Below are 21927 nucleotides of genomic sequence, written 5' to 3'. Positions count from 1 at the left end.
TTCAAGGACAACCTGGACTCTACAGCAAGACTGTTTCAAACAAAACAGATAAAAGAAAATGACAAGGGATCAATTTTAAAAGTTAATATGATAACCATTTCTCTTTGTAAAAATTCTGCTGAACCATACTCAGTGACAGCTTAAAATGACACACTGTAGAAAATCTATTCAGCTAGGAAGCCCAATTCGTTATTTTTTTGCCACGAACATCCTATTAACAATTTTATAGCAGTAACAATATAAACTACACATCATGGTAACCTTTAATAAACATGATACTTGTCAGGGACTATATAAATAGAGTCACTTTAGCTAATCCAGCTTCTTTTGCTTTAGCAATTTCAGAAATGCATGAAAGGGCTGGGACTCAGTAGTGGAGGACTTGCCTACTAGGCATGAGGCCCTAGGTTCAGTCTCCAGCAGTGCTTCCTTTACCCACCCCCTAAAAACAAATATATGTATGTAAATACAGTGTGTTTAAAGCAAGAAAAATTGACATTCTAGTATCTTATTTCTTAATATTTGGTGATAAGATTTCCTGAAAATCTGAATGGAAGAGAACACAAAGTAAAAAAAAACAGGTGAAATGCAACTTTTAAGAATAAAGATTTTCTTGAAAGTCTCCATGAAAGAGGGGGAAAAAAAAAAGGTTAACTTAAGCCCTAATAGTGAAACACTCTTTTAGAAAAGAGTGTTGGTAGCTTGGTAAGTACTTGAATGAATCAATCACATTTCTGTGCTTTAGAGGGTGTGACCATACTTAGACCTCCTTATAACCATGTCAGCGTTTATTACTCATGTGTCTATATACAACCTGACCCAAAATATTTTATCTTACTTTATGAATATCTTGTATTCTTCAATGTTAACATTCCTGAATAGCCTAGGAATAGAGCACAGTATAAAGTAGTTAAACAGTCTGTACTGAAGCTTGGCTTCACAGCCAGTGAACTTTGGTCAAGTTGTCCAGTCTTTCTATGTTACTCTTTCCTTCTCTATAAATTCAGAGTTCCTACCTATAGACAATCTAAGGTTTTAAAAATGAAAATACATGAGAAATGTTTGGAATCGTGCCTGGTATTGGTAATTACTCACAAATCAAATGAATGGCAAGAGGAATATTATTTATCATTAATCATCATACTTTCATCGACTACCACAGGAATACCTAACAATGTATTAAAAGAACAAGTACAACATATCTGGATCTGCACTTTTTACTTAACATACGAAAGCTCCTAAAATATTTTATCTTCCCCCTTCAGAAAAACTTCAAACCCCTCATTATAATTTTCTAAGCGCAACTATACCCTAGTAAATAAAATCTTTTGCTGTTTTAGTAGTGCTTACTATAATAGGATTATGGATTAAAATTACTATTTAACCAAGACAATTACAGATTTTTAAAACTAATAAAAGTAAACAAGTAAAACATGATCACCTGTGGGTACCACACAACTCTTAACAGAATTTTTTTTTGAAAACTGGTCAGAGAAAATGACCCAGAATGCATCATGGAAAGGAAAAACAATGCAACACACAAGAGAGAAAAACAGAGACCGGAGTCTGCATTGTCCAACTGACATTCTAGAGGAGTAGAAAGAATGAAGCAGAGAGATTACTTTAAAAGAATGAGAACTTTTTAGGTAAGGTTCAGGGCACGATGGCACACGCCTTTAACCCCAGCATTTGGGAGGCAAAGGCAGGCGGATCTCAGTGAGTTTGAGGCCAGTCCGGTCTACGTAGCAAGTTCTAGGCCAGCTGGGGCTATAGGGAGACCCTGTCTCAAAACAAACAAAAACCAAACACACAAACAAAAGCATTAGGTGGGAGAGTGGAACTGAGGGACGAAGCTATGACTGACATAGAAGGTCTCTGAACAAAGTTGGGAGTTGACACGGTTGAAAATGAAATACAACATCTCTAAAATATAATCTACCTGGGGAGCAAAGGTAGTTTAGTGTTCGACAACGTACTGGAAGGAGAAAGGAGACAACAGAACCACGAAGTCTATTCATTGAAAAGGCAAAACCCAGTAATAGAGGTGAAAAGATGTGTCTAAAAAGCAATTCAAGAGAAAGACCTATCTTCTTTGAAGCTTTATAGACAAAAATATGCAGAGTGCTTATTAAGACAAGCCAATTACCCGTTTACTAATATTTTAACTTGAATTATGATATTTATTAACTTGATATAGTAATATAAATTATAGTCAAGATTTTTTAATTAAAGCACCAATAGCTGGATCTGTCTAAATAAGGAACAATATCTCTATCTACAATTTCACATTATCACAACTTCACTACTAAATTTATTAACATAAGACAAGCTGAGAGGCTTTTCATCCTTGAATACTGCCATATACAATATGAAACCTGCTGCTATCACACTAAGAACTCTTTATTCTCAAGAATCGTTTACCAAGAGGTTATGAATAACTACAGTAAACTCAACTCACCAATGCTGGGTGGGCTACCGTAGTTAACTGGAGACTCGGGGGGTCTGCCACAGTGCAGTGCAGCCAGAGCAGATCCTTTCCACACCACATGCTTACAGCCTATTAAAACACATGCATTTTTATAAATAAGATGCAAAGAAGTGAAAAAATAAATTATATTAGGAAATATTCATACTTTTATTTGTGCGTAGCAAGGACTGTCTTCCAGCTCCTAATAAAGTTTGTACTCCAGGGACACTTTGAGGAATTTCTTGCTCAAGAAGAGGCCCTAGTCGATGACAGATTTGCAGCAAGTGATCAGGTGCAAGATGTCTGTAATACTTCACCTATGAAGTCAAAGATGAACAATACCTATTATGTCACAAACAAAATATTTGCTATGTAATGTTACATAAAACATTTTTTAAAATATGCACTTTGCTTTGACTAGTCAACATAGTTTTCACTCAGGAACAATGTTCTGATTTTGTTAAACCAGTTAACTCACGGAATAAAACACATCCTATCCTGCAGACCACTGAGAGGGGAAAAGTTACTATAAATGCAATGTAAACTAAATAAATATAGTATATTACATCAATTAACAGATGCAGTTCATAATGAACAATGAAAAATATACAGCATTAAGGCTAGGGATTTAGCTAAATTGGTAGGGCTTGCCTAGAATGCATGAAGTATTGAGTTTTTATCTCACTACATAACTGGGGCCTGGTGATGCATACTCATAATCTCAACACTTCGCAATTGTAGATCCTCCACGTGCAGAAGAGCTTGAGGCTAGCCTGGGATGGAAACTCTGAACGCTCTCCTCCAATAGAAAACAATATAGCATGTGATACACTTCAATTCATTGTATTTTCAAAACTTAAGCAACAAGTAAAAAACTGTAAAATCAGTGTTTTGAGACTTTGCTATTATAAAGTCTCCAAAATTAGAATTAAAGACAATTTTTTAAGTTCTCATTACAAAATATAGAGATATTTAATATACCATCTATGGTAAATTTTTTTTAAAATATACTTTATTATTTTTTATTATTTTTATGTGTATGCGTGTATTGCCCACACATAGGTAAGTGCACCTATACTGTGCAATGCCCACGGAGGACAGAAGATGCCCTGGAACTGGAGTTACAGACAGTTGTTAGCTGCCATGTGGGTGCTGGGATTCAAACCCAGGTCTTCTGCAAGAACAGTCAGTGTTCTTAACCGGTGCACTATTTCTCCAGCCCCCATCTATGGTAAATTTTATAATTTACCAAAAACCCTTAATGAAAAAAAGCAAAATTCTAACTGTTGCTTTCAACAATGAAATAAACCTACCTACTATGAAAAAAATGGACCACTTTAGGAACAGCTTCACAACACTGATTAAATTATGCCAACACTGGAAATCATATTGCTTTACGTTATCTATCAAATTACAAAAAGTCCCATTGTTGAATCTAATCATTCTAGTAAGGTACCTTTCTTAAAGCATATTCTAGGGTCCCATCTCAACCCGGCCCTCTGATTCTTCAGGTAAAAACTACAACTAATATGAATCATTTACTTGTTCACTGTCATCTTCTCAGAAGCATGCATGGCAGAGGCTTCGAGAGACCACATACACATGACTGCTGATGTCACAACAGATTCAACGAAGACTCTTAACAGTCTAAGTAAGCCAGATATTAAAGATTCACAGAAGTATAAAACAATGCCATTCTCCAAAAGTTTTGGAAAATAATTATATACTTTTATCAGCATGAAATTAGATTAATATTAGTGTGTACTAAGCTTCTAATATGCTAATGGAAAATACCAATAGAGTACAAACTCACAGAAATGTAGGAAATCGCAATATTTGTATGAATGAAAAGGGACCTTCATACCAAGCTTCAAAAATCTTTACCCATTAATGGCAATCTTAATATAAATTCCTTAAAAATAACACTGGAGGGCACGTGAATTGAGAAATCATTTCATTCTATCCCGTATTATCTGTTAAATTCTTGCTTTTTCCCCTTCCTCTGCTGGCAATAGAACTCCTAGCCTTGAGCATGTTAGGCAAGCATCCTATCACTGAGCTACATCCCTAGACTTTATTATGCTCTTAAGAATAGCATGAATATTTTTTAAAGTTGGCAATTAAGCATCTTTCTAAGTTGGATCCAATGAGAGAAACAAATCTATTTATCACAAGGTACTCCTGTTGTGAAGGTAACATGGAGCCATACTATCACACTAATAAGTAAAAACAGCAGTCTAGTGTATGTATTTTACGTGGTCAAAAACTCTTAGCAGAATGAATACTTCTAGAAAAAGAGGTCCTTAATAAAATATGCATCAAACAGATTATGTGTAATATGTTCTTCCTTTGGAGATTCAAATATCACAGTGGTAGTAAAACCTCTGAGAAATCCAAAGATGAATCTTGTCTCTAATTTTGTTTAACCCATAATTTCCTCAGTATGTTTAACTACAGCATTACTTCTCCCTAGTATCTGTCATACTCAAAATATACTTTAGGAAACATTAGTACAGGCAGTAAATAAAATTATCTTTCAGACAATTAGAAGAAAATATAACAATCTACAAGTATTAAAAATTGTATTTACACTTTTCTCTGATGAGCCCAAGAAAATTTTAGACTTCTATATAGCAGGGTGACTATAGTTACTGAAGTATTTGAATAGCCAGAAGAAAGGATTTTGGATATTCTTGCCACAAAAAAAAAGATAAATGTGTCAGGTGATGTCGATGTTAAATACATCTCACTTTACCTTATAAATAGAATTATGTCAATTGAAAATAAAATTAAGGGCTGGGAAATGGCTCTGCAGGCAAGACTTCCTGCTGAGCAAGGATGAAGCTATCCGTTCAAAATTCTAGAACCCAAGTAAAAAGCCAGGGCTGGTTCCTTGCAGGTGCTTTATAACCCCAGCATTGAGGACAGAGATGGGAGGATTGCTGAGGCTTACTGGTCTTGGCAGTCTAGCTGTAGGCTCAGAGGCTATTCAAGGCAGACTGATAGAGCAGGACACCAGATGTCCTCCTCCTCTGCCTGCCTGAGCACCCACACACACAGATACATACAAACTCACTCTCAAAAAAAAAAAAAAAGCATTTAAATGAAAATGTCTAGTACTTACAAGGTCCCTCTGAGATCAAAACTTATACATGATTATTTTAAATTCGACTTCTTAAACTGCTCAAATTCCTTTTAAAGTTTTTAGTTTAACAAGAGGGCATTCCTATTTGTTAGCTAGTTTTGTAATGATCCTGTTTTAGGAACTATTGGCAAAATACCTTTGCAAGTAGTAAGCCTGATAACTCTCTCTACAGATTTCTACCTTTTAGTAAATATTACAAATTCACCTTTTCTGACAAATGCTTTCCTTGATAATAAAGAAAATTTCAATTTTTCAAATCAAGTTAGAAGAGATACTTTCAGTTCTTAAACTCTTTATGCTTTCTCAGGCTTTAGAGACCTTAACTACAGAAACTGATTTGTCCGCTGGAAATCTTTCTTTACTCCCTCCTTCCACACCTCCTTATCCTCAGTCTCTGCCTCACTTCCTTCCACTGCCCATTCACACCACCTCGGACCTTCTTTCTGTACATCATGTGTGCTCCCATTTCAAATCTCCCTTCACCACCCTTAGCATTTTGTAGTATATGTATTAATTGTTCTTAATATAGTTTGATAGTTTAACATCAGTCTAATGATAACTATGATCTCATCAGAAAAAAAACACATATTCCTCCTCTCTACCTGGAGTTCTTAGATCCCTGTAGTCCTGTAGTATACTGGAATCACTGACCGATTCATCCATATCCTGTGTAAGACATAGGATTAGGCCTTGCCTACCTCTGTCTACAAGCTACCTAATACGAAAGGATTTAATGATTAGATGAATCTACAAAAACATTTTAAAAATTGACTTCACAGCACTCGGGAGGCAGAGACAGGCGGATCCTTGTGTGAGTTCAAGGCCAGCCTGGTCTACATAGTGAGTTCAGGTCAGCTGGGACTACAGGGAGACCCTGTCTCAAAAAGACAAAAAAAAAAAAAATTGACTTCACTACCAAAAAACTCATTTTATTATCACCTATCCTAGAGGAAACAAAAGAATACTTTATACAGTCTAATGCTTTATTCTAATAGTTTTAAGCATTTTTCAAAGCCACAGAAAATTCTCCCAATTCTAGACAACCAGTGAAGGCATTCTGAAAATATTACTACATAAGTGACCCCAGGGAGCATATACTTCAATGTTTAATTGTCAATACTTCTTTCTAGCAGTCTGTAAATTGCCACCACCAAAAGGTATCTGGAATGAATAGTAAAAACAGACTGGCCAGGAGTGGTGAGCACACCTTTGATTCCAGCACTCGGGAGGCAGAGGCAGGTGGATCTCTGTGAGTTCAAGGCCAGCCTAGTCTACATAGTGAGTTCCAGGAAAGCTGGGACCACAGGGAGACCCTGTCTCAAAAAGGCAAAAAAAAAAACAACAACAAACAAACCACAAACTGAAATGTTCTCCATCCTTTCCCAAGGCGTAGGTAACCTCTTCTGAGTGCTCTTCCATTTGGTGAGGGGAGTTGTTTAAGCTCTTTTTCTCCATCAAATCTGTGAAGCCAGCCTTTTCTGTTTCTTAACATAATTATTCCACTTAATGTCTAAGATCTAAAATCCTATATGGTTTGAACCTTAACTCAGGTTCAAAGAAATCTCAAAACTGTAAGTTAGTCCTTATGTTTACCAAATCCATTTCAACCAACTTCTCCAATTCATATTTACATTTAAAAATCCTCAAGTTCCATCTTAGCAAACCCCAAACTCCTGTCTGTTAACCATCCTCTCCCAACTTCAAGCACCCAGCTACCATGTTCCCTTTCTTTCCCTCCTCAGAAACATGGTTTTTAAACAGTTCACTGCCAGGCCTGGAGAGATGGCTCAGCGGTTAAGAACACTGACTATTCTTGCTAAAGACCCAGGTTCAATTCCCAGCACCCACATGGCAGCTGACAACTGTAACTCTAGTTCCAGGGGATCCGACAGCCTTTTCTGTCCTCCATGGGCATTGCATGACACGGATGTGCTTACCTACATGCAGGCATAACACTCATACACATAAAAAATAAAACAAATAAAATATTTCATCCCCTTTCTCTTGCCTGAATCTATAACAGCTTTTACACTCATGAATATAAATGAAATTTTCGAAACAAGTTCTTATCGAAGTTCACCTTGTTCTCACAAATCTCTTGCCAAACCAATCTATGTGCTTCTTTCTGACTCTCCCTCCAACTGTAAAATTTCCTTTGTTCTCTTTTACTCAGACTCTTTGCTCCACATTTTCTTTTCTTTTTAACTTACTTGTGTGTTATGTATGCACACATATACTTACTGAAGCACACAAGGCAACAATGAGGGTCAGAGGACAACTTTTGAGGGGTCCATTCTCTCCTTTCCGTCATGTGAGTCCCAGGGAGTCAATTCAGGTTGTCACACTTGGTGGCATGTGCCTTTACCTGCTGAGCCAGCCATCTTAGTGGCCCTAGTTTTCCTTTTATTTTATTTCAGTTTGTGATTTTTATTTTTTTATTTTTTGGTCTTTTTGAGACAGGGTCTCCCTGTAGCCCCAGCTGTCCTGGAACTCACAATGTAGACCAGGCTGGCCTTGAATTCACAGAGATCCGCCTGCCTCTGCCTCCCGAGTGCTGGAATTAAAGGCGTGCACCACCACACCTGGCCAGTTTGTGATTTTATGTTTAAAAGTATAATGATCTGATGCTTTCTTTCCTATTTAACCATAACGACAAAAGAACTAGTAAGCTGAATGCAAACTGTTTCTCACACACACACACACACACACACACACACACACAGAGGAAACTATTTCACTATAAAGGAAACCCATCTTCTTTTGTATTGCCTTTCCTAAGCATTCTTTATAAACACATTAACCAGTCATAGTCTTTGTAATTATTAATGTCACTATGGTCATTTAAAATTTAAAACAAAATTTAAAAATTAAAATAGTTCATCTCTGGCCATACACACATGGTTTTAATTTTTTATGTCAAGTTAGTAAGAACCTGGTGTTTAATTTTAACTTTAAGAGTTTTAATTTAATTATTACATTAACAAAAGAAATATTTTATGTATTATTATTTTATGTGTATGAGTGTTTTCCGGCATGTATGTAAAAATACCATGTGTGTGCAATGCCCGCAGAGGCCACAAGAGGTTACTGGATCCCTTGAACCTGCCCACTGTTAGCCACCATGTGGGTGCTAGAACTCAAACCTGGGTCCTTTAGAACAGCAAGTGTTCTTAACCGTGCAATCTCTCCAGTCCCAAAAAGAACACTTTAAATGATACCATAATAAAACTCCTCATCAGTAAGAACTATATTTAATCATCTGTTGTACAGTATGTTTTAGGTGGGAAGAACTTTCAGTATTTTCAATTCTTTTGGGGTTTTTTTTTCCCCGCTGGTCTCTTTGAGACACAGTCTCCCTGTAGTCCCAGCTGGCCTGGAACTCACTATGTACACCAGGCTGGCCTTGAACACTCACAGAGATACGCCTGCCTCTGCAGTGCTGGAATTAAAGGCGTGTATCACCACACCTGGCAATATTCTCAATTCTTAATAGACTCCATTACTTTCTGTAACCATAGCTGCTTTCCAAATCTTAAGAGTTATCCAACACATAAAGTACTGCCAAGTTATAAAGCAAAGTGCAATAAACATTACTAACACTAACCGCTAACAAAGACCTAAACTCAGATAATGGCAGCACTATCTGTGAAGTCCCGCACTCAAGGGCTGAGGAAGACTGAATTATTTTAACTCAAGAGATACACATTATATTCTCATTCAATTATGAAGTTATGGCCAGAAAGATATAGTAACCTTCCCGCAATTATACACAATAGGTAAGAACCCAAACAAGGCAGTCTATCTCCAGAATCTCCATTCATACTATAGTCTTACAAATCACTGATTGCCTTGAATAAATATATGTGCTGATGTGCAAAAGACAAGCAACTTCTAAAATAGACATTTTGAACAGTTTCAACATAATACACACTAAATTGGGAAAAGTATTTCGCCTTTTACCTTCACTAAGGAAGCTACATAAAAGCACAAATTCCCACAGGTTAAAAAAGAGATTATGACAGTTGTGGTTAGTTCCCACTGTCAACTTGACTCAACCCAGCATAACCCCAGAAGAGACTCTCAGTGAGGAATTAACTAGATGAGGCTGGCCTGTGGGCATGTCTATGGGGGGGAGGGGGAAATGACGACTGTCTTGTTAACTGATGTGGCGAAACCTGACTCACTGTGGGCAGCAACATTCCAGGGCCAGGGGTCCTGTACAGTTGAAGAAGAGGAAACAAGTAGTGTGAAGCATTTATTTCCCTGCGCTCCTAACTCTGGACGTGAGGTGAACAGCTGTTAAGTTCTGATGCCGCTTTGACTGCTCTGCTAGTGATGGACTGTAATCTGGAATGGTGAGCTAAGGTAACTCCTTCCTCCCTCGGTTGTTCTGTGTCTACCACAGAAACAGAAACAAAACTAGAATGTTGGCCTGTCCTACTTTACTCAGTACTCCTCAGATTACATTTGTAGCCCTCCATTTAAAATATATGGAGGCTAATATTATAAAATTTGTAATTAAAAAATTAAATGCCCATTTATCAGTAATGTTTGGCTTTTTTAACTTAAAACACCTTTTTTCAACCTTATATTTTGATAAACAAACCCCTTTATCTCCACCCTCTAAGATGCAAGAGTCTGCTTTATAGATGTAAATATTGGTGGCACTCTACTAAAATTTACTATTTTGTTCATCAAACCAGAAAGATGAGGAGCTTTTTAAAACTTCTTATAGCCCCTTCACCCCTAATTCTCAAACGAGAATCACTTGCTATGATAACAACCTGTCCATAATTAATGTTTAAAATAAGGATTAAACAAAGGTATCCTCTTTGCTAAAAAATTCTACATTATCTACACTACAGACCAGAAAACATCTTCCAGGGCCAGGCTTTCAGTGTTACCTACTAACCACACTGTAATTTTTTATCTTTTAAACTCTTTAAAAATGTAATAATCACCCTTAACTCAGAAGCTTTACAGAAACAAGTTTCTTGTATGATTTGCCCACAGCAACCAGTTTACTCTTCCTCTAACATCAGGGACGAGAGAATTCTATGGAATCAAGGCAATTCTCATTTCTCACCTTGACCCAAATCAGATTTCTAATATGTCTTTCCCAGGTCAAATGAAAACAATTTCTAAAATTAAATGCAATTCAAATGATTTAATCATCCAAGACTGCAAATTGTTGCACAAAAGGAAAAACAGAAGAAACTAAGCTGCTGGTTTATTTTTCTGCATCTTTGAGTAGACCGACCTCTTTCTGGGTAGCATGTTATTCAACACAAGCTAACCTTTCTAGTCAAAAAACTTTTACATGATAGTGTTAAAAGGTGTTATCAGTTAAATAAGAGTATGAAAAAATTGGAAGCCACTGATTTCCACCAGACATACTATCATTAAGAACTTTTCTCGATTTTTAAAGAAAGTCAGTAGTTTTCTTAGAAGAGATCTCAAATCAAACAGCCTGAGTTTAGACTTTCTTACATTGAGGACAGAAAAAAACACTAAGTCCCAGTGTCCTCATAAATATGGTTGGGATTTTAATAGTCACCATACAAGGTCACTATTAATTTATTATTAAAACCAAATGATGCCCTTAGCATTGCACCTGAGAGTTGACCATTTAATTACACTCCAAATTACATATTACACGTTGACCGATCATATTGGGGCGGGGGGAGGACCTTACCTAACCAAGGAAAATGTTCTGGGCATCCTTTTAAATTTTCATGCATGTTTATCTTACACATTGAGCACATTCCCTCTAGATCCCTACCTTACTTCCTTTTCTTATGCCCTACTCCCAGAGACCTTTGCTCCCTAGATAGCTTCACTTCTACATTCACGACACATTGACTTTATGTATTCATAAACAATCTTTTCAACGAACTTACAAAAAGAATTTTTAAATTCATTTTTATTTTATGTGTGTTTTGCTGACATACACGTAAGTACACTATGTGCATACAATATACTATGTGTATGCAGGGCCAAGAAGACAGTGTGGGATCCTCTGGAACTGGAGTTACAGACAGTTCTTAGTTGCCATGTGGATGCTACGAACTGAACCCAGGTTCTCTCCAGGAGCAGCAAGTGCTCCTAAAGACTGTCATCTCTCCAGCCACCCTCAATAACTTTTTAAAGAAGGTTAGAGTCAGACATTCATCCCAATTACTTGGACTGCTGTGCTGACCTAAAAAAAAAAAAACACTCTTTCTCTAGAAAATAGGCAAGTCTTCATGAAAATGAGGTTTACTTAATGTTTAGCACCAATGTAATCTGTTTGTATTAGGCCAATAAACTGTCAGCTCTAAAAGGATGATCACTTCTGTTCTATCTTGCTTTCTGAAAGACCAGTTTAATGGAATACAACTCCCATTTTTAGGACTATTCCAAAATATAAACAAAATTACAAATAAAACCGTATTCACTGCTCAATTGCTCTATAAGATTTGTTATTAAAACCCCAGCCACTAAAATTCTCAAAACTTCCAACATTATAATCCTGCTATTTTTTAAAAGTAGGGGTTAAATTTTATTATCATGATTGTTTACTTTTAATAGCTTCTGCACAGAAAAGCATACTTTGTGCCAAATTTAATCTTTAGAAATGAACAAATATAAGGTGATTCTCCTTATCTTATAAAGAAAATTCAAGTTCAATGGTTTGTCCAAGAATATACCTTCAGAAAATAGGAGAAACACTAATTAAATCTAGTTTCCACTTCTAAGTTTAGTGTTACTTTTAATGCATTAATCACTATCTCCTCAGACTTTTTATTTTCCCCAATAATCATACAAGTTTGTTTATTAAAAACTTAATAGAACCTGTAAACCTTTAGATTAACTACTTTAAGAACACTCAGATATTTATAATTTCCTTACAAGAAGTGTAACAATATAGAACCTTATCAAAGGTCAAACAATCTTTGAGGTCTATTTACTCTTAAGTACCTGTGAACAAATGAAACACAGCTTGAAAGATTGTCTTATATCACAAATTTAGTCAACCATAAGAACTCAATTTGTATCATCAAATATATGTCAATTAAAAATGTAATACAAGTCTAGTTTTAGTCATCAAAATCTGATTATCTTGCTTTAAAAAACAAAAACAGCTGGGCATGGTGGCACATGCCTTTAATCCTAGCAGAGGCAGGAGGATCTCTGTGAGTTCAAGGCCAGCTTGGTCCATATACTGAGTTCCAGGACAGCTGGGACGACAGGGAGACCCTGTCTCAAAAAGAGCAAAAAAAAAAAAAAAACAACAACAAAAGCAAACAAACAAAAAAAACAAAGCAAAAAAATCCTCTCTTCAGAATTAAGGACTCCACAGATCAAAGTGAATATGCTCTATTCAAGTTGATTTAAAGCACCACAAAATGACAAAATTTTACTTCTTAAAATAATACATTTTGAGGGATTTTTTTAAAGTTCTAGTTGCTAATCAAAATTTGTGTAATAAATTCTCTTTCAAACAATACAGAGTATAATTTAAAACTCAGTTATGAATCTGGTGAAGTTACTTTCTACTAATTTTAAGACAGAAAAATTCTTAAAATGTCACATAAATAAAATTAACAGAATAACCAGTTTCCTTTTTGGTAATGTTTCAATTTTCAGTACTCAAAATAACTAGCACCTCTTGTACAATGAGAATTTTCAGACAATGCATGTCTCACCAAGTCCCCAGGAATTTGGTGTTTCCTCACCCCAAAACTAAAGCATAGTCAACTGATGCAATTAACTAGCTCTTTATTTTTATACTACAACTTTTGCCTAACCAAGGCATGTACCTGCATCTACCTATGACCAAAACCAAGTAGGTCATGCCAGCATGACTGCAAGAGGCCAGCTACAACTCAAATCCAGATTCCAGGAACGCTTTGGTGTGGCCTCTGCTCATGCTGCCATCACTGCAGTGGCAGGTATAACCAGGCTGAAACATCCCACTGCAATTTAGTTTTAACGTAAGCAGAAGATATACCAGACCATGTTTCCATTTAAGTTTTCTTAGTATCAAAAACTTCCCAGCTAGAGGCAGTGGCAAGGGGTCTCTGTGAGATAGAGGCAAGCCTGATCCACATAGTGAGTTCCAGGCAGGGTGGGACTAGGGAGACCCTGTCAAAACAAAAACAAAAACAGAACAAAAACTTCCCATCCAACCAACCCCCCAACCCACCCCCACCCCTTATCTGTAATACCTAAGCTCAGAGAAGCCTGCTTTTGCACGCATAGTAAAAACTAAAGGAAAACTTGCTCCACAACTGATGAATTAGTTCTCACGTGGTGACAAAAAAGTTCTCAGATTTATATAAATGACCGTTCTATAAATTGTTTTTGCCTTTCTCAAATTCCATTCTCAAAATCACTTTCTCTTGTTATAGAATACTTATATCCTTTTACATTCCATATGATCCTTACCTTACTAATTCCAAAATCATTTACTAATGTTCACACATTTCTTCAATAGCTTCTTAAATCATTTCAGTGAAATGTATTAACTTTCACAAATTATTCACGCCACCAAACAGCTTCAAAATAAACTGGAAACCTTACAATTTTCAAATTTTCTAAATTTTAAATTTGACTATTATTCAGTAGCCATTATCACTTTTAGACAAAATTACAGAAGCAACTTAAAATCCTTAATCAGATGTTGGTTTTTCCATACATAAAGTACTGTGTAATGCCTGAATTTCCTTAAGTCAATGAAAATAAACTAGCCAGGGCTAGAGAGACAGCTAGGCAGTTAAAAGCACTGGCTGCTCTTCCAGAAAACCCAGGTTCAGCTCCCAGCACCCACATGGTAGCTAAGAACCATGTAACTCCAGTTCCGGGGGATTCAACGCCCTCTTCTGACCTCCACAGGTATTGCATATGTGGTGCACTTATACACATGCAAGAAAAACACTCATACACACAAAAATAAAAACAAATAATAAAATAGGAAGTCATTTCAACAACATGGTCTGCTAACTAAAGGCCGGGTAAGCTAATGCTAAAGATACTGTTCTGAGAATCCTGAACTCTATACAAGAAAGCCTACTAGTAAGAATGAATCTATGCTGGGCATGGTGGCAAATGCCTTTAACCCTAGCCCTCCAGAGGCAGAAGCAGGCAGATCTCTGTGAGACTGAGGCCAACCTAGTCCACTGTGACTTCCCTGGGACCAGGGAGACCCTGTCAAAAAAACAAAAACAAAAAACAAAGAATCTACCTAGTAGTTTGTTCAGAATAAACTGTGCATTTTGCTGAAACTCCACAGGAATGTAGTAAATCACCACAAAATTTGGGAAAGAGAAGAATGCTTACTGAGGCATTTCTAGATTAAATCAACTGATAACAAAACTGGATGCCTATCTTAACAAAAAAAACCTGAAATGACAGTACTATTTAACATAAAACCTGAGAATTAAGGAGATACACATTATCTTTAAACAAACTATACAAAACATCTGATAATTTACAAAAAGAACACAAAAACTACTTTGTTTAACATTTTTTAAAAATACATTTTATTATTTTTGTTTTATGCATACGAGTGTACTGCCTGCATGTATGTGAGTGCATCCGTGTCATCCAATGCCACCAACATCAGAAGAGGGCTTTAGATTCCCCTTGAACTGGAGTTAAGGATGGTTCGTAGCCGCCATGTGGGTGCTAGGAATCAAACGCGGGTCCTCTGCAAGAGCAGTCAGTGCTCTCAATCACCAAGCCATCTCTCCAGCCCCAAGTTTTAAATTTCAAAAACTTCTGTATAAAAGATTTTAACACTTGCCTCTTTTCACCTACTCTTAACAACAAAAACCTTCACTTAGTTTCTAATCAAGTCAGGGTTTTGTTTTGGTTTGGTTTTGGTTTTCTTTTTGCACTGCTGGGACCTAACTCAGGACAAGGTTTATACTAGGAAAGTGCTCTGCCACTGAGCTACAACCACAGTTCCAGTTCAGAACATCTCAACTACCCAAATACTTAATGTTTGTTGTTTCACAAGAAGTTATAGCAAAAATTTTCTGTTAATCTATCCATGATGCCTAAGAAATAATCTTTTTACATTTATGAAACTTTAAAATAAATTTCTTGGATGTTTTATCATCCTTAAGTTTAAATCATATATATTAATAGTACCTTCTAAAGTTTCTAAGTAGTCTTTCTTGCACATTACAGCTATGTTGAGAAAGTTGTACTTGATTCTCAGAAAGAAATGTTTTCCTTAAAGCAATCTTTAGGGCACTATGACACTATCTGGAACAATCTTTACTACCGCTGCTAACACAACCCAAACTCATACAGCAGTGTCTCACCAGTTACTACTCCCAAAACCTTTTAAGGTAGAATTAGCATTAGACCATTTGATAAATCAGGAAATGAATGCTTTCAGTATACCTCTGCTCTTAGCAGTCACATAAACCACCACCAGGTAGTTAGGAAAAAACAATTCCACTAACTCCCTTATGTCCATTCCACTTTGCAACTTGAGTATTAAGAATCTAATGTGGACTTATTTCATTTAAAATGTCTATACAGCTAGGGGTGATAGCTCAGTTGGTAAAGTGCTTGAGGACTTGTTGATCCCCAGAACCCATATCAAAAAAAACTTGGGCATGGTTGCCCATGCTTGTAAATCAAGCTCTGGGCAGAGAGAGAACAAGTGAATCCCTGGGGCTTATGGGCCTCCCAGGCCAGCCTACTAGTATTAGACAATATTAGACAAGTTCTAAGCCAGGGAAACACTCTATCTCAAAAAAAAAAAAAAAAAAAGATAAGTGTCTGAGGAATGATACTAGGGTTGCACTGACCTCAACAAGCACACATGCATGTATACCCACACTCACAAGCATATACATAAATGTTTTAAGTGCCTCCAATTTTTTTTTTTTTTTGGTCTTTTTTGAGACAGGGTCTCCCTGTAGCCTCAGCTGTCCTGGAACACAGTATGTAGACCAGGCTGGCCTTGAACTCAAGAGATCCACCTGCCTCTGCCTCCCAAGTGCTGAGATGATAGGCGTGCGCCACCACGCCCGGCCTCCAATTTTTAAAAAAAAAAATTATTATTTTTATTTTATGCATACGTGTGTATTGCCTGCATGTAGGTAAATGCACCTGTGTCGTGCAATCCCTATGGAGGACAGAAGAGGCTGTCGGATCTGCTGGAACTGGAGTTATGGACAGTTGTTGGCCGCCATGTGGGTGCAGGGATTTGAACCTGGTCTTCTCCAACAGTGTTCTTAACCGCTGAGCCATCTCTCCAGCCCCGTGCCTCCAATTTTTAAGTGATATTATGTACTAACAGAATAAATGTGCATATAAGAAAAGTTCTAGTCCTTCAGCTCCTCACCATTGTACTACTCCTTCACACCTAACACATTTCATTTCTTATTATAACTGTAATTCATTTTAAAAGCCCTATTTCATGAACTACCAAGCTAAGCTTACTATTTCATGAACACTAACTTTTAAAAGGGGAGGGGAACAGCTAAAATTCATTATGTTCATGTATGAAACTATCAAAGACTTTTAAAACTTATGGTCTGTAGAGGTGGCTCAGCGGTTAAGAGCACTGGCTGCTCTCGTAGAGGACCCAGGGTTGGTGCCCAAAACCCACATTGTAGCTAACAACTGTCCATAACTCTAGTTCCAGGGGATCCAATACCCTCTTCTGACCTCGGGAAGCATTGCCCAACATGGGTACACTTACATACGGAAGCAATATATTCGTATACATAAAATAAAAATTGTATTTTTTAAAAAATATTTAAGTATGAGGGGGGAAAAAAAAATAACTTTACCCACACACCTAAAAAGACTTAAACCCAAGCCTTCAAAGTACCTTAATATAGACTGGAAATTCCTACCTCAAAACATCTAATGTTATCTCTTTCCTTAAACTTAGCTCTTCGGTGTCCTACCCTAACATTCAGTTTAACCAGCATACTTTAAATAAATGTACACCTAAGAGAAGTACTGAGGCTGGAGAGATGGCTCAGCGGTTAAGAGTACTGACTGCTCTTGCAGAGGACCCGGGTTCGATTCCCAGCACCCACATGGCGGCTACGAACCATCCTTAACTCCAGTTCCAGGGGAATCCGACGCCCTCTTCTGACCTCCGCAGCATTGCAGACAGGGGTGCACTCACATACATGCAGGCAATACACTCATACACATAAAAATAATAAATTTTTTAAAAAAGCAGTACTTAAGTCAAACCAACTCATGGACACTATTCATCTCTGAATTTGAGACTACCAATAACCTATGAAAACTAGCACCTCAACCAGGGTGAAAACATAAATTATACAGCAATGAAGAGGTATTCTGCACTGTGACTACTGTCTTAAAAACCTTCATCTTCACAAGAAGAAATGGTACTACAACTTAAGAATAACACTATGAAAAGCTTTTATTTCCTAAATGGCATTATTTCTAGAGATCTAGTCTTCCACTCTGGAAATTTAAACTGCAAGAAGGAAGTACTAAGCACTTAAAACAATGCACTGCTATTTCTAATTCAAAATTACATTTTTAGATGGGAAAAATTTCAATCTACTCTTTTACAAATGAGATAACCAAGGCAAGAGAAATGTTATGGTTTGCAGGGTCTCCTGAGTTCCCGTTCTTTCACTCTGAAAAAAAAAAAAAAAAACTTCTAATAAAGTGGAATTAAGAAAAAGCAAGTATCATTACTTTTTAAAAAGCAAAAAAATTTAAATAAGGAGTTCCTCTTTATTTGAATAAAATCTGTTTTCAGAAAAGGGGGAAAAAAGGAAAAAGTGCCTAATTTTAGCAAATTAAAAGATTAAATCAATTCTGAAAAAAGAAAAGGCTTGTAAACAAAAATTCCAAGTCTGGTGAAAATGCTTAAAAAGTCTGCCTTAAGATCCAAAAGTAGCAATCACACTAAGAAGACAACCAGGAAGTAGAGTTAATAAATCCAACAAGTTCAAACAGTCCCACTAAAAAATTGTTCCAATACTCAAAACAATACAGGTGACTCAAGGCTATAATCCTGAAATTTGGGAAGCTGAGGCAGGAAGACAGCTGAGAATTCAAGGCCAGGCTAAGCTACAGGGGCCCAGCAAGTTCCAGATCACACTGAGATAAGAGTGACAGCCTTTCTTAAAAAAAACTGAAAAATTTTATTCCAAAAATAGGCTTTCTTAGATTCTATAAAAAGTTTGCAAGACTAGAGATGTAGCACAATTGGAAAAGTGCTTGCCAAGCAGGCACAGAGCCCCTTGGTTCATTCCCTAGCATTATATAAACCACCCTGTAATCCCAGTACTCCAGATGTGGAAACAGGAAGATAAGAAGTTCAAGGTCAGTCTCAGCTACAACAGTTCAAAGCCAGTCCGTCTAAAAAATAAATAAATAAAAACAAAACTTTGCGTAATAGTTTCATTTTTAAAAATTTTGATGTTTGAAAAATGTCCTTTATCTTAAAAAAAAATCTATATTAGAAAATGCAAAATCTGAATAAACTTAAATCATAGTGCCCCAATTTTTAATATCCTATCAAATTCTTGAAAATGTCTTTAAATGTTAATACAGACAATTCACATTTTTAATATCAAAGGCAAAATGCTCAGCTTCTGAGCATTTCCTTTTCTGATTATTACATAAAATAATGTACTGATTTTACTTTTTTAACCTTTAAAACTTTCAACTACACCATAAACTCTATTTTCTTTTTGACTGAAACTGAACCATTGAACCTGTAAGGTCATCTCTGTCAATGCTGATCAATGCTCATTTTAAAGCTCATTAGATACAAATATACATCTCCATCCTTAAATAGCTGATGAAGTTTTCTTGAAATTACAATTTTACATCCTAGTTAAAAAAACTGCACAGTTTATCAGTTAACACACCAAATTATTTCCAGAAAGTAGAAACTACTGGAAACTTAAAAAGTATTACAGTAATTTTACCAAATAATCTTCAAACCAAAGTTAATTCAATTTGATTATAAAAAGTGAAACTCAAATTAAGGCAGTGTATCATGCAAAAGACTTTGCATATATTTACCAAATCATAAAATTTCAACATTTAATATACTCAGAAACCTGCAAACAAAATGTTTATAATTCTAACTAAACCACAGTTATAAAGTTAACTCACATACCCATATACCTAAGCAGATAGTTTGATGATGTGAAAGTACCTCTCCTGCACCCCGCAGGCAGTTTTATGCTGAATAAACTTAAGAATTGATTTCAAGTTCTAATAAGAATTCTTAACTGTCTTAAAGGGCAAAGCCAGCCAGACTGTCAAGGGAAAAACTCTGCAAGCAAGAAAAAACAACTTCATGCAAAACAGCTAGATTATGATACAATAACAAAGGCAATTTATTTTATCTTAAATTTCAAAATTAGACTAAGAATATAAATTCATTTTACTAATATTTGAACCACGCTGAATCCCCCTCCAAGTCTAAATCTAAACTGCAGTACTGTTTATAGACAAAATAAAAACATTCCTACGAGGATAAGACAGTCCCATAATTTGATCAAATGCCTTAAGCCTCTCCATTCAAAAAACATGCAGTTGCTGCAAATCTCTTAGGAAAACAGCAATTCTTCAGTAACTTGGAACTTGGGGGTTTTTTAAGAGAGAAGTAAAGATGGTTTTGTAAAACATGCCCTATCTTTGCAATACAACGTCTTCAGCCTTCATGATTGTTTTCTTAAAATACCCAGAGGCACGGAAAACACTGAAGATTTTGTCAAAAACTACAAACCTAAAAATTAATTTCAAATATTGCAAAACTCCACTGACTTCAAGTACTGAATGAGAGGATCCTAAATCGCTACTTGAGAACTGACGGGAAGCACTGGTCGTCTCCATGAATGTTTGTTTCTTAGCCTAAGGGACCGTCGCTTATTTCAACAGACAAGTAGTCATCAACAATTTACATAAAATCTTTAAAACCAGGTGTATATCCAAAACGAAGCAGAAGTCATCAAAGTCGTGCCATACATACCTCTTGGAGGGCAGTCATTCTGTCTGTACAAGCTGAAACTTTCTCCCTCCACAGCCTGAGATAACCGTTAAGTCTACCTCCAATAGTTTCCAGTGACTCTAAAACAGTATGCACCATTTACTGCTGGGTGGGCCTGGTGTGACTGCTCACCACATTCATACGAACCTAAATCAGTTTTGGCAGAAAATGCTATGGAAACTCTAGCGCCTTTAAGAAGGTAAACTTTACAGTAACGACTTTACCCTTCCATTCGCAATACTAGGTCCATTTTTAGAAAGCAATCTTTAGAAATCATTTCAACAGTTTGAAAAACCACAAAATTAAAAAAAAAAAAAACAGGTTTTCCAAGCTATTACGCAAAATACATGTTTCTAGAAACAAAAAACTTAAAGGGTCAAAGTCCAGCCTACTGTAAATTAACTATGTAGATTAAAAAAGAAAAAAAATCAAAGCTCTTCAAGGCTCTTTACGTAAAAAGGGGCATACCGAAAAGAATGAGCAAAATTAGAAAAAGCCCACTGAAACATCTAGTTTGCACTTCGGCAAACACGTTTTCGGAAACGCAGTGTGCCGCTAGGTAACCGCATCCAACACGGGAACGCCTCCAGCTACAAGACAAAAAGACCAAAACTCCAGGTCTGACGCTAAGGCAAGCAGGAGAAAAGGGAGAGGGAAGGGACGAAGAACGTCCGGCCGAGGTTCCGCCGCGGCGGCGAAGCCCCGCCGGGGCCTCGCGACCGCCACTCGGAGCACTTAGTCACCAGCCATTGTGTGCGGCTGCGGAGCGCAGGGCCGGCCGCGAGCAGCGGGCGCGCTCTCCCTGCTCGCGCCGCTCCCGCCGCCGCCTGGAGCGCGCCCCCGCCGCCGCACGGACGCGCGCGCCGGCCCCTCCTCCTCCGGCCTTGCAGTGCACAACACTCATGACGTATCTTTATTTCTAGCACATTAACAAAATATCACAAATAAATTGTCCGCGGCCCCTGCGGCCCCGGGGCGCGGGCACCCCCGGCCGCCGCCCCCCGCAGCCCCGGCTCTGGCCTCCCAACCCTCCCCGTGGCCTCTGTAGTTTCCCCGTTCTGGGGCCAAGTTTTTGTCTCTGTAAAAAATTGCGGGAAATTCAATTTTTATTCGACTCAGGGAAAAGTTTCTTTGCTGTGCGCCGTCAAGGTCTCACCAGATTCTGGTAGGTCCTGGGATGCTCCTTCCCGGTCCAGTCGGTGCGCCGGGGCAGCAGCTGCGGAGACAGGACGCACGGTGAGCCCGGTCCCCGGCACCGCACGCGCCGTTCCCGGCCCCGGCCCCGGCCCGCGCCCCGCCAAGGTCCCC

General features: G+C 37.4%; 1 protein-coding gene across 3 annotated transcripts in view; it reads right to left on the bottom strand.

Moving 5' to 3' along the window:
• Positions 1-21927, bottom strand: part of Phip (pleckstrin homology domain interacting protein) — a 154632-nt gene that overhangs the window by 131566 nt on the left and 1139 nt on the right. The window contains exons 1-4 of one of the 3 annotated variants that reach the window (XM_029560662.1): positions 21776-21831; positions 20602-20699; positions 2634-2784; positions 2459-2557 (exon numbers count right to left, since the gene is read on the bottom strand). In XM_029560662.1, the coding sequence (XP_029416522.1) occupies positions 2459-2557; positions 2634-2784; positions 20602-20619 (268 nt within the window). In that variant the 5' untranslated portion in view covers positions 20620-20699; positions 21776-21831. Of the gene's footprint in view, positions 1-2458; positions 2558-2633; positions 2785-20601; positions 21836-21927 lie in introns of those variants that run through there. The other 2 variants (XM_008827171.3, XM_017796638.2) reach the window with 2 other exon arrangements.

The sequence above is a fragment of the Nannospalax galili genome, unplaced genomic scaffold (assembly GCF_000622305.1).
Source record: "Nannospalax galili isolate Female #2095 unplaced genomic scaffold, S.galili_v1.0 scaffold613, whole genome shotgun sequence".
Classification (NCBI taxonomy): domain Eukaryota; kingdom Metazoa; phylum Chordata; class Mammalia; order Rodentia; family Spalacidae; genus Nannospalax; species Nannospalax galili.
Note: the sequence above shows the minus strand (reverse complement) of the source record. Positions and strands in the feature narration are given on the sequence as shown.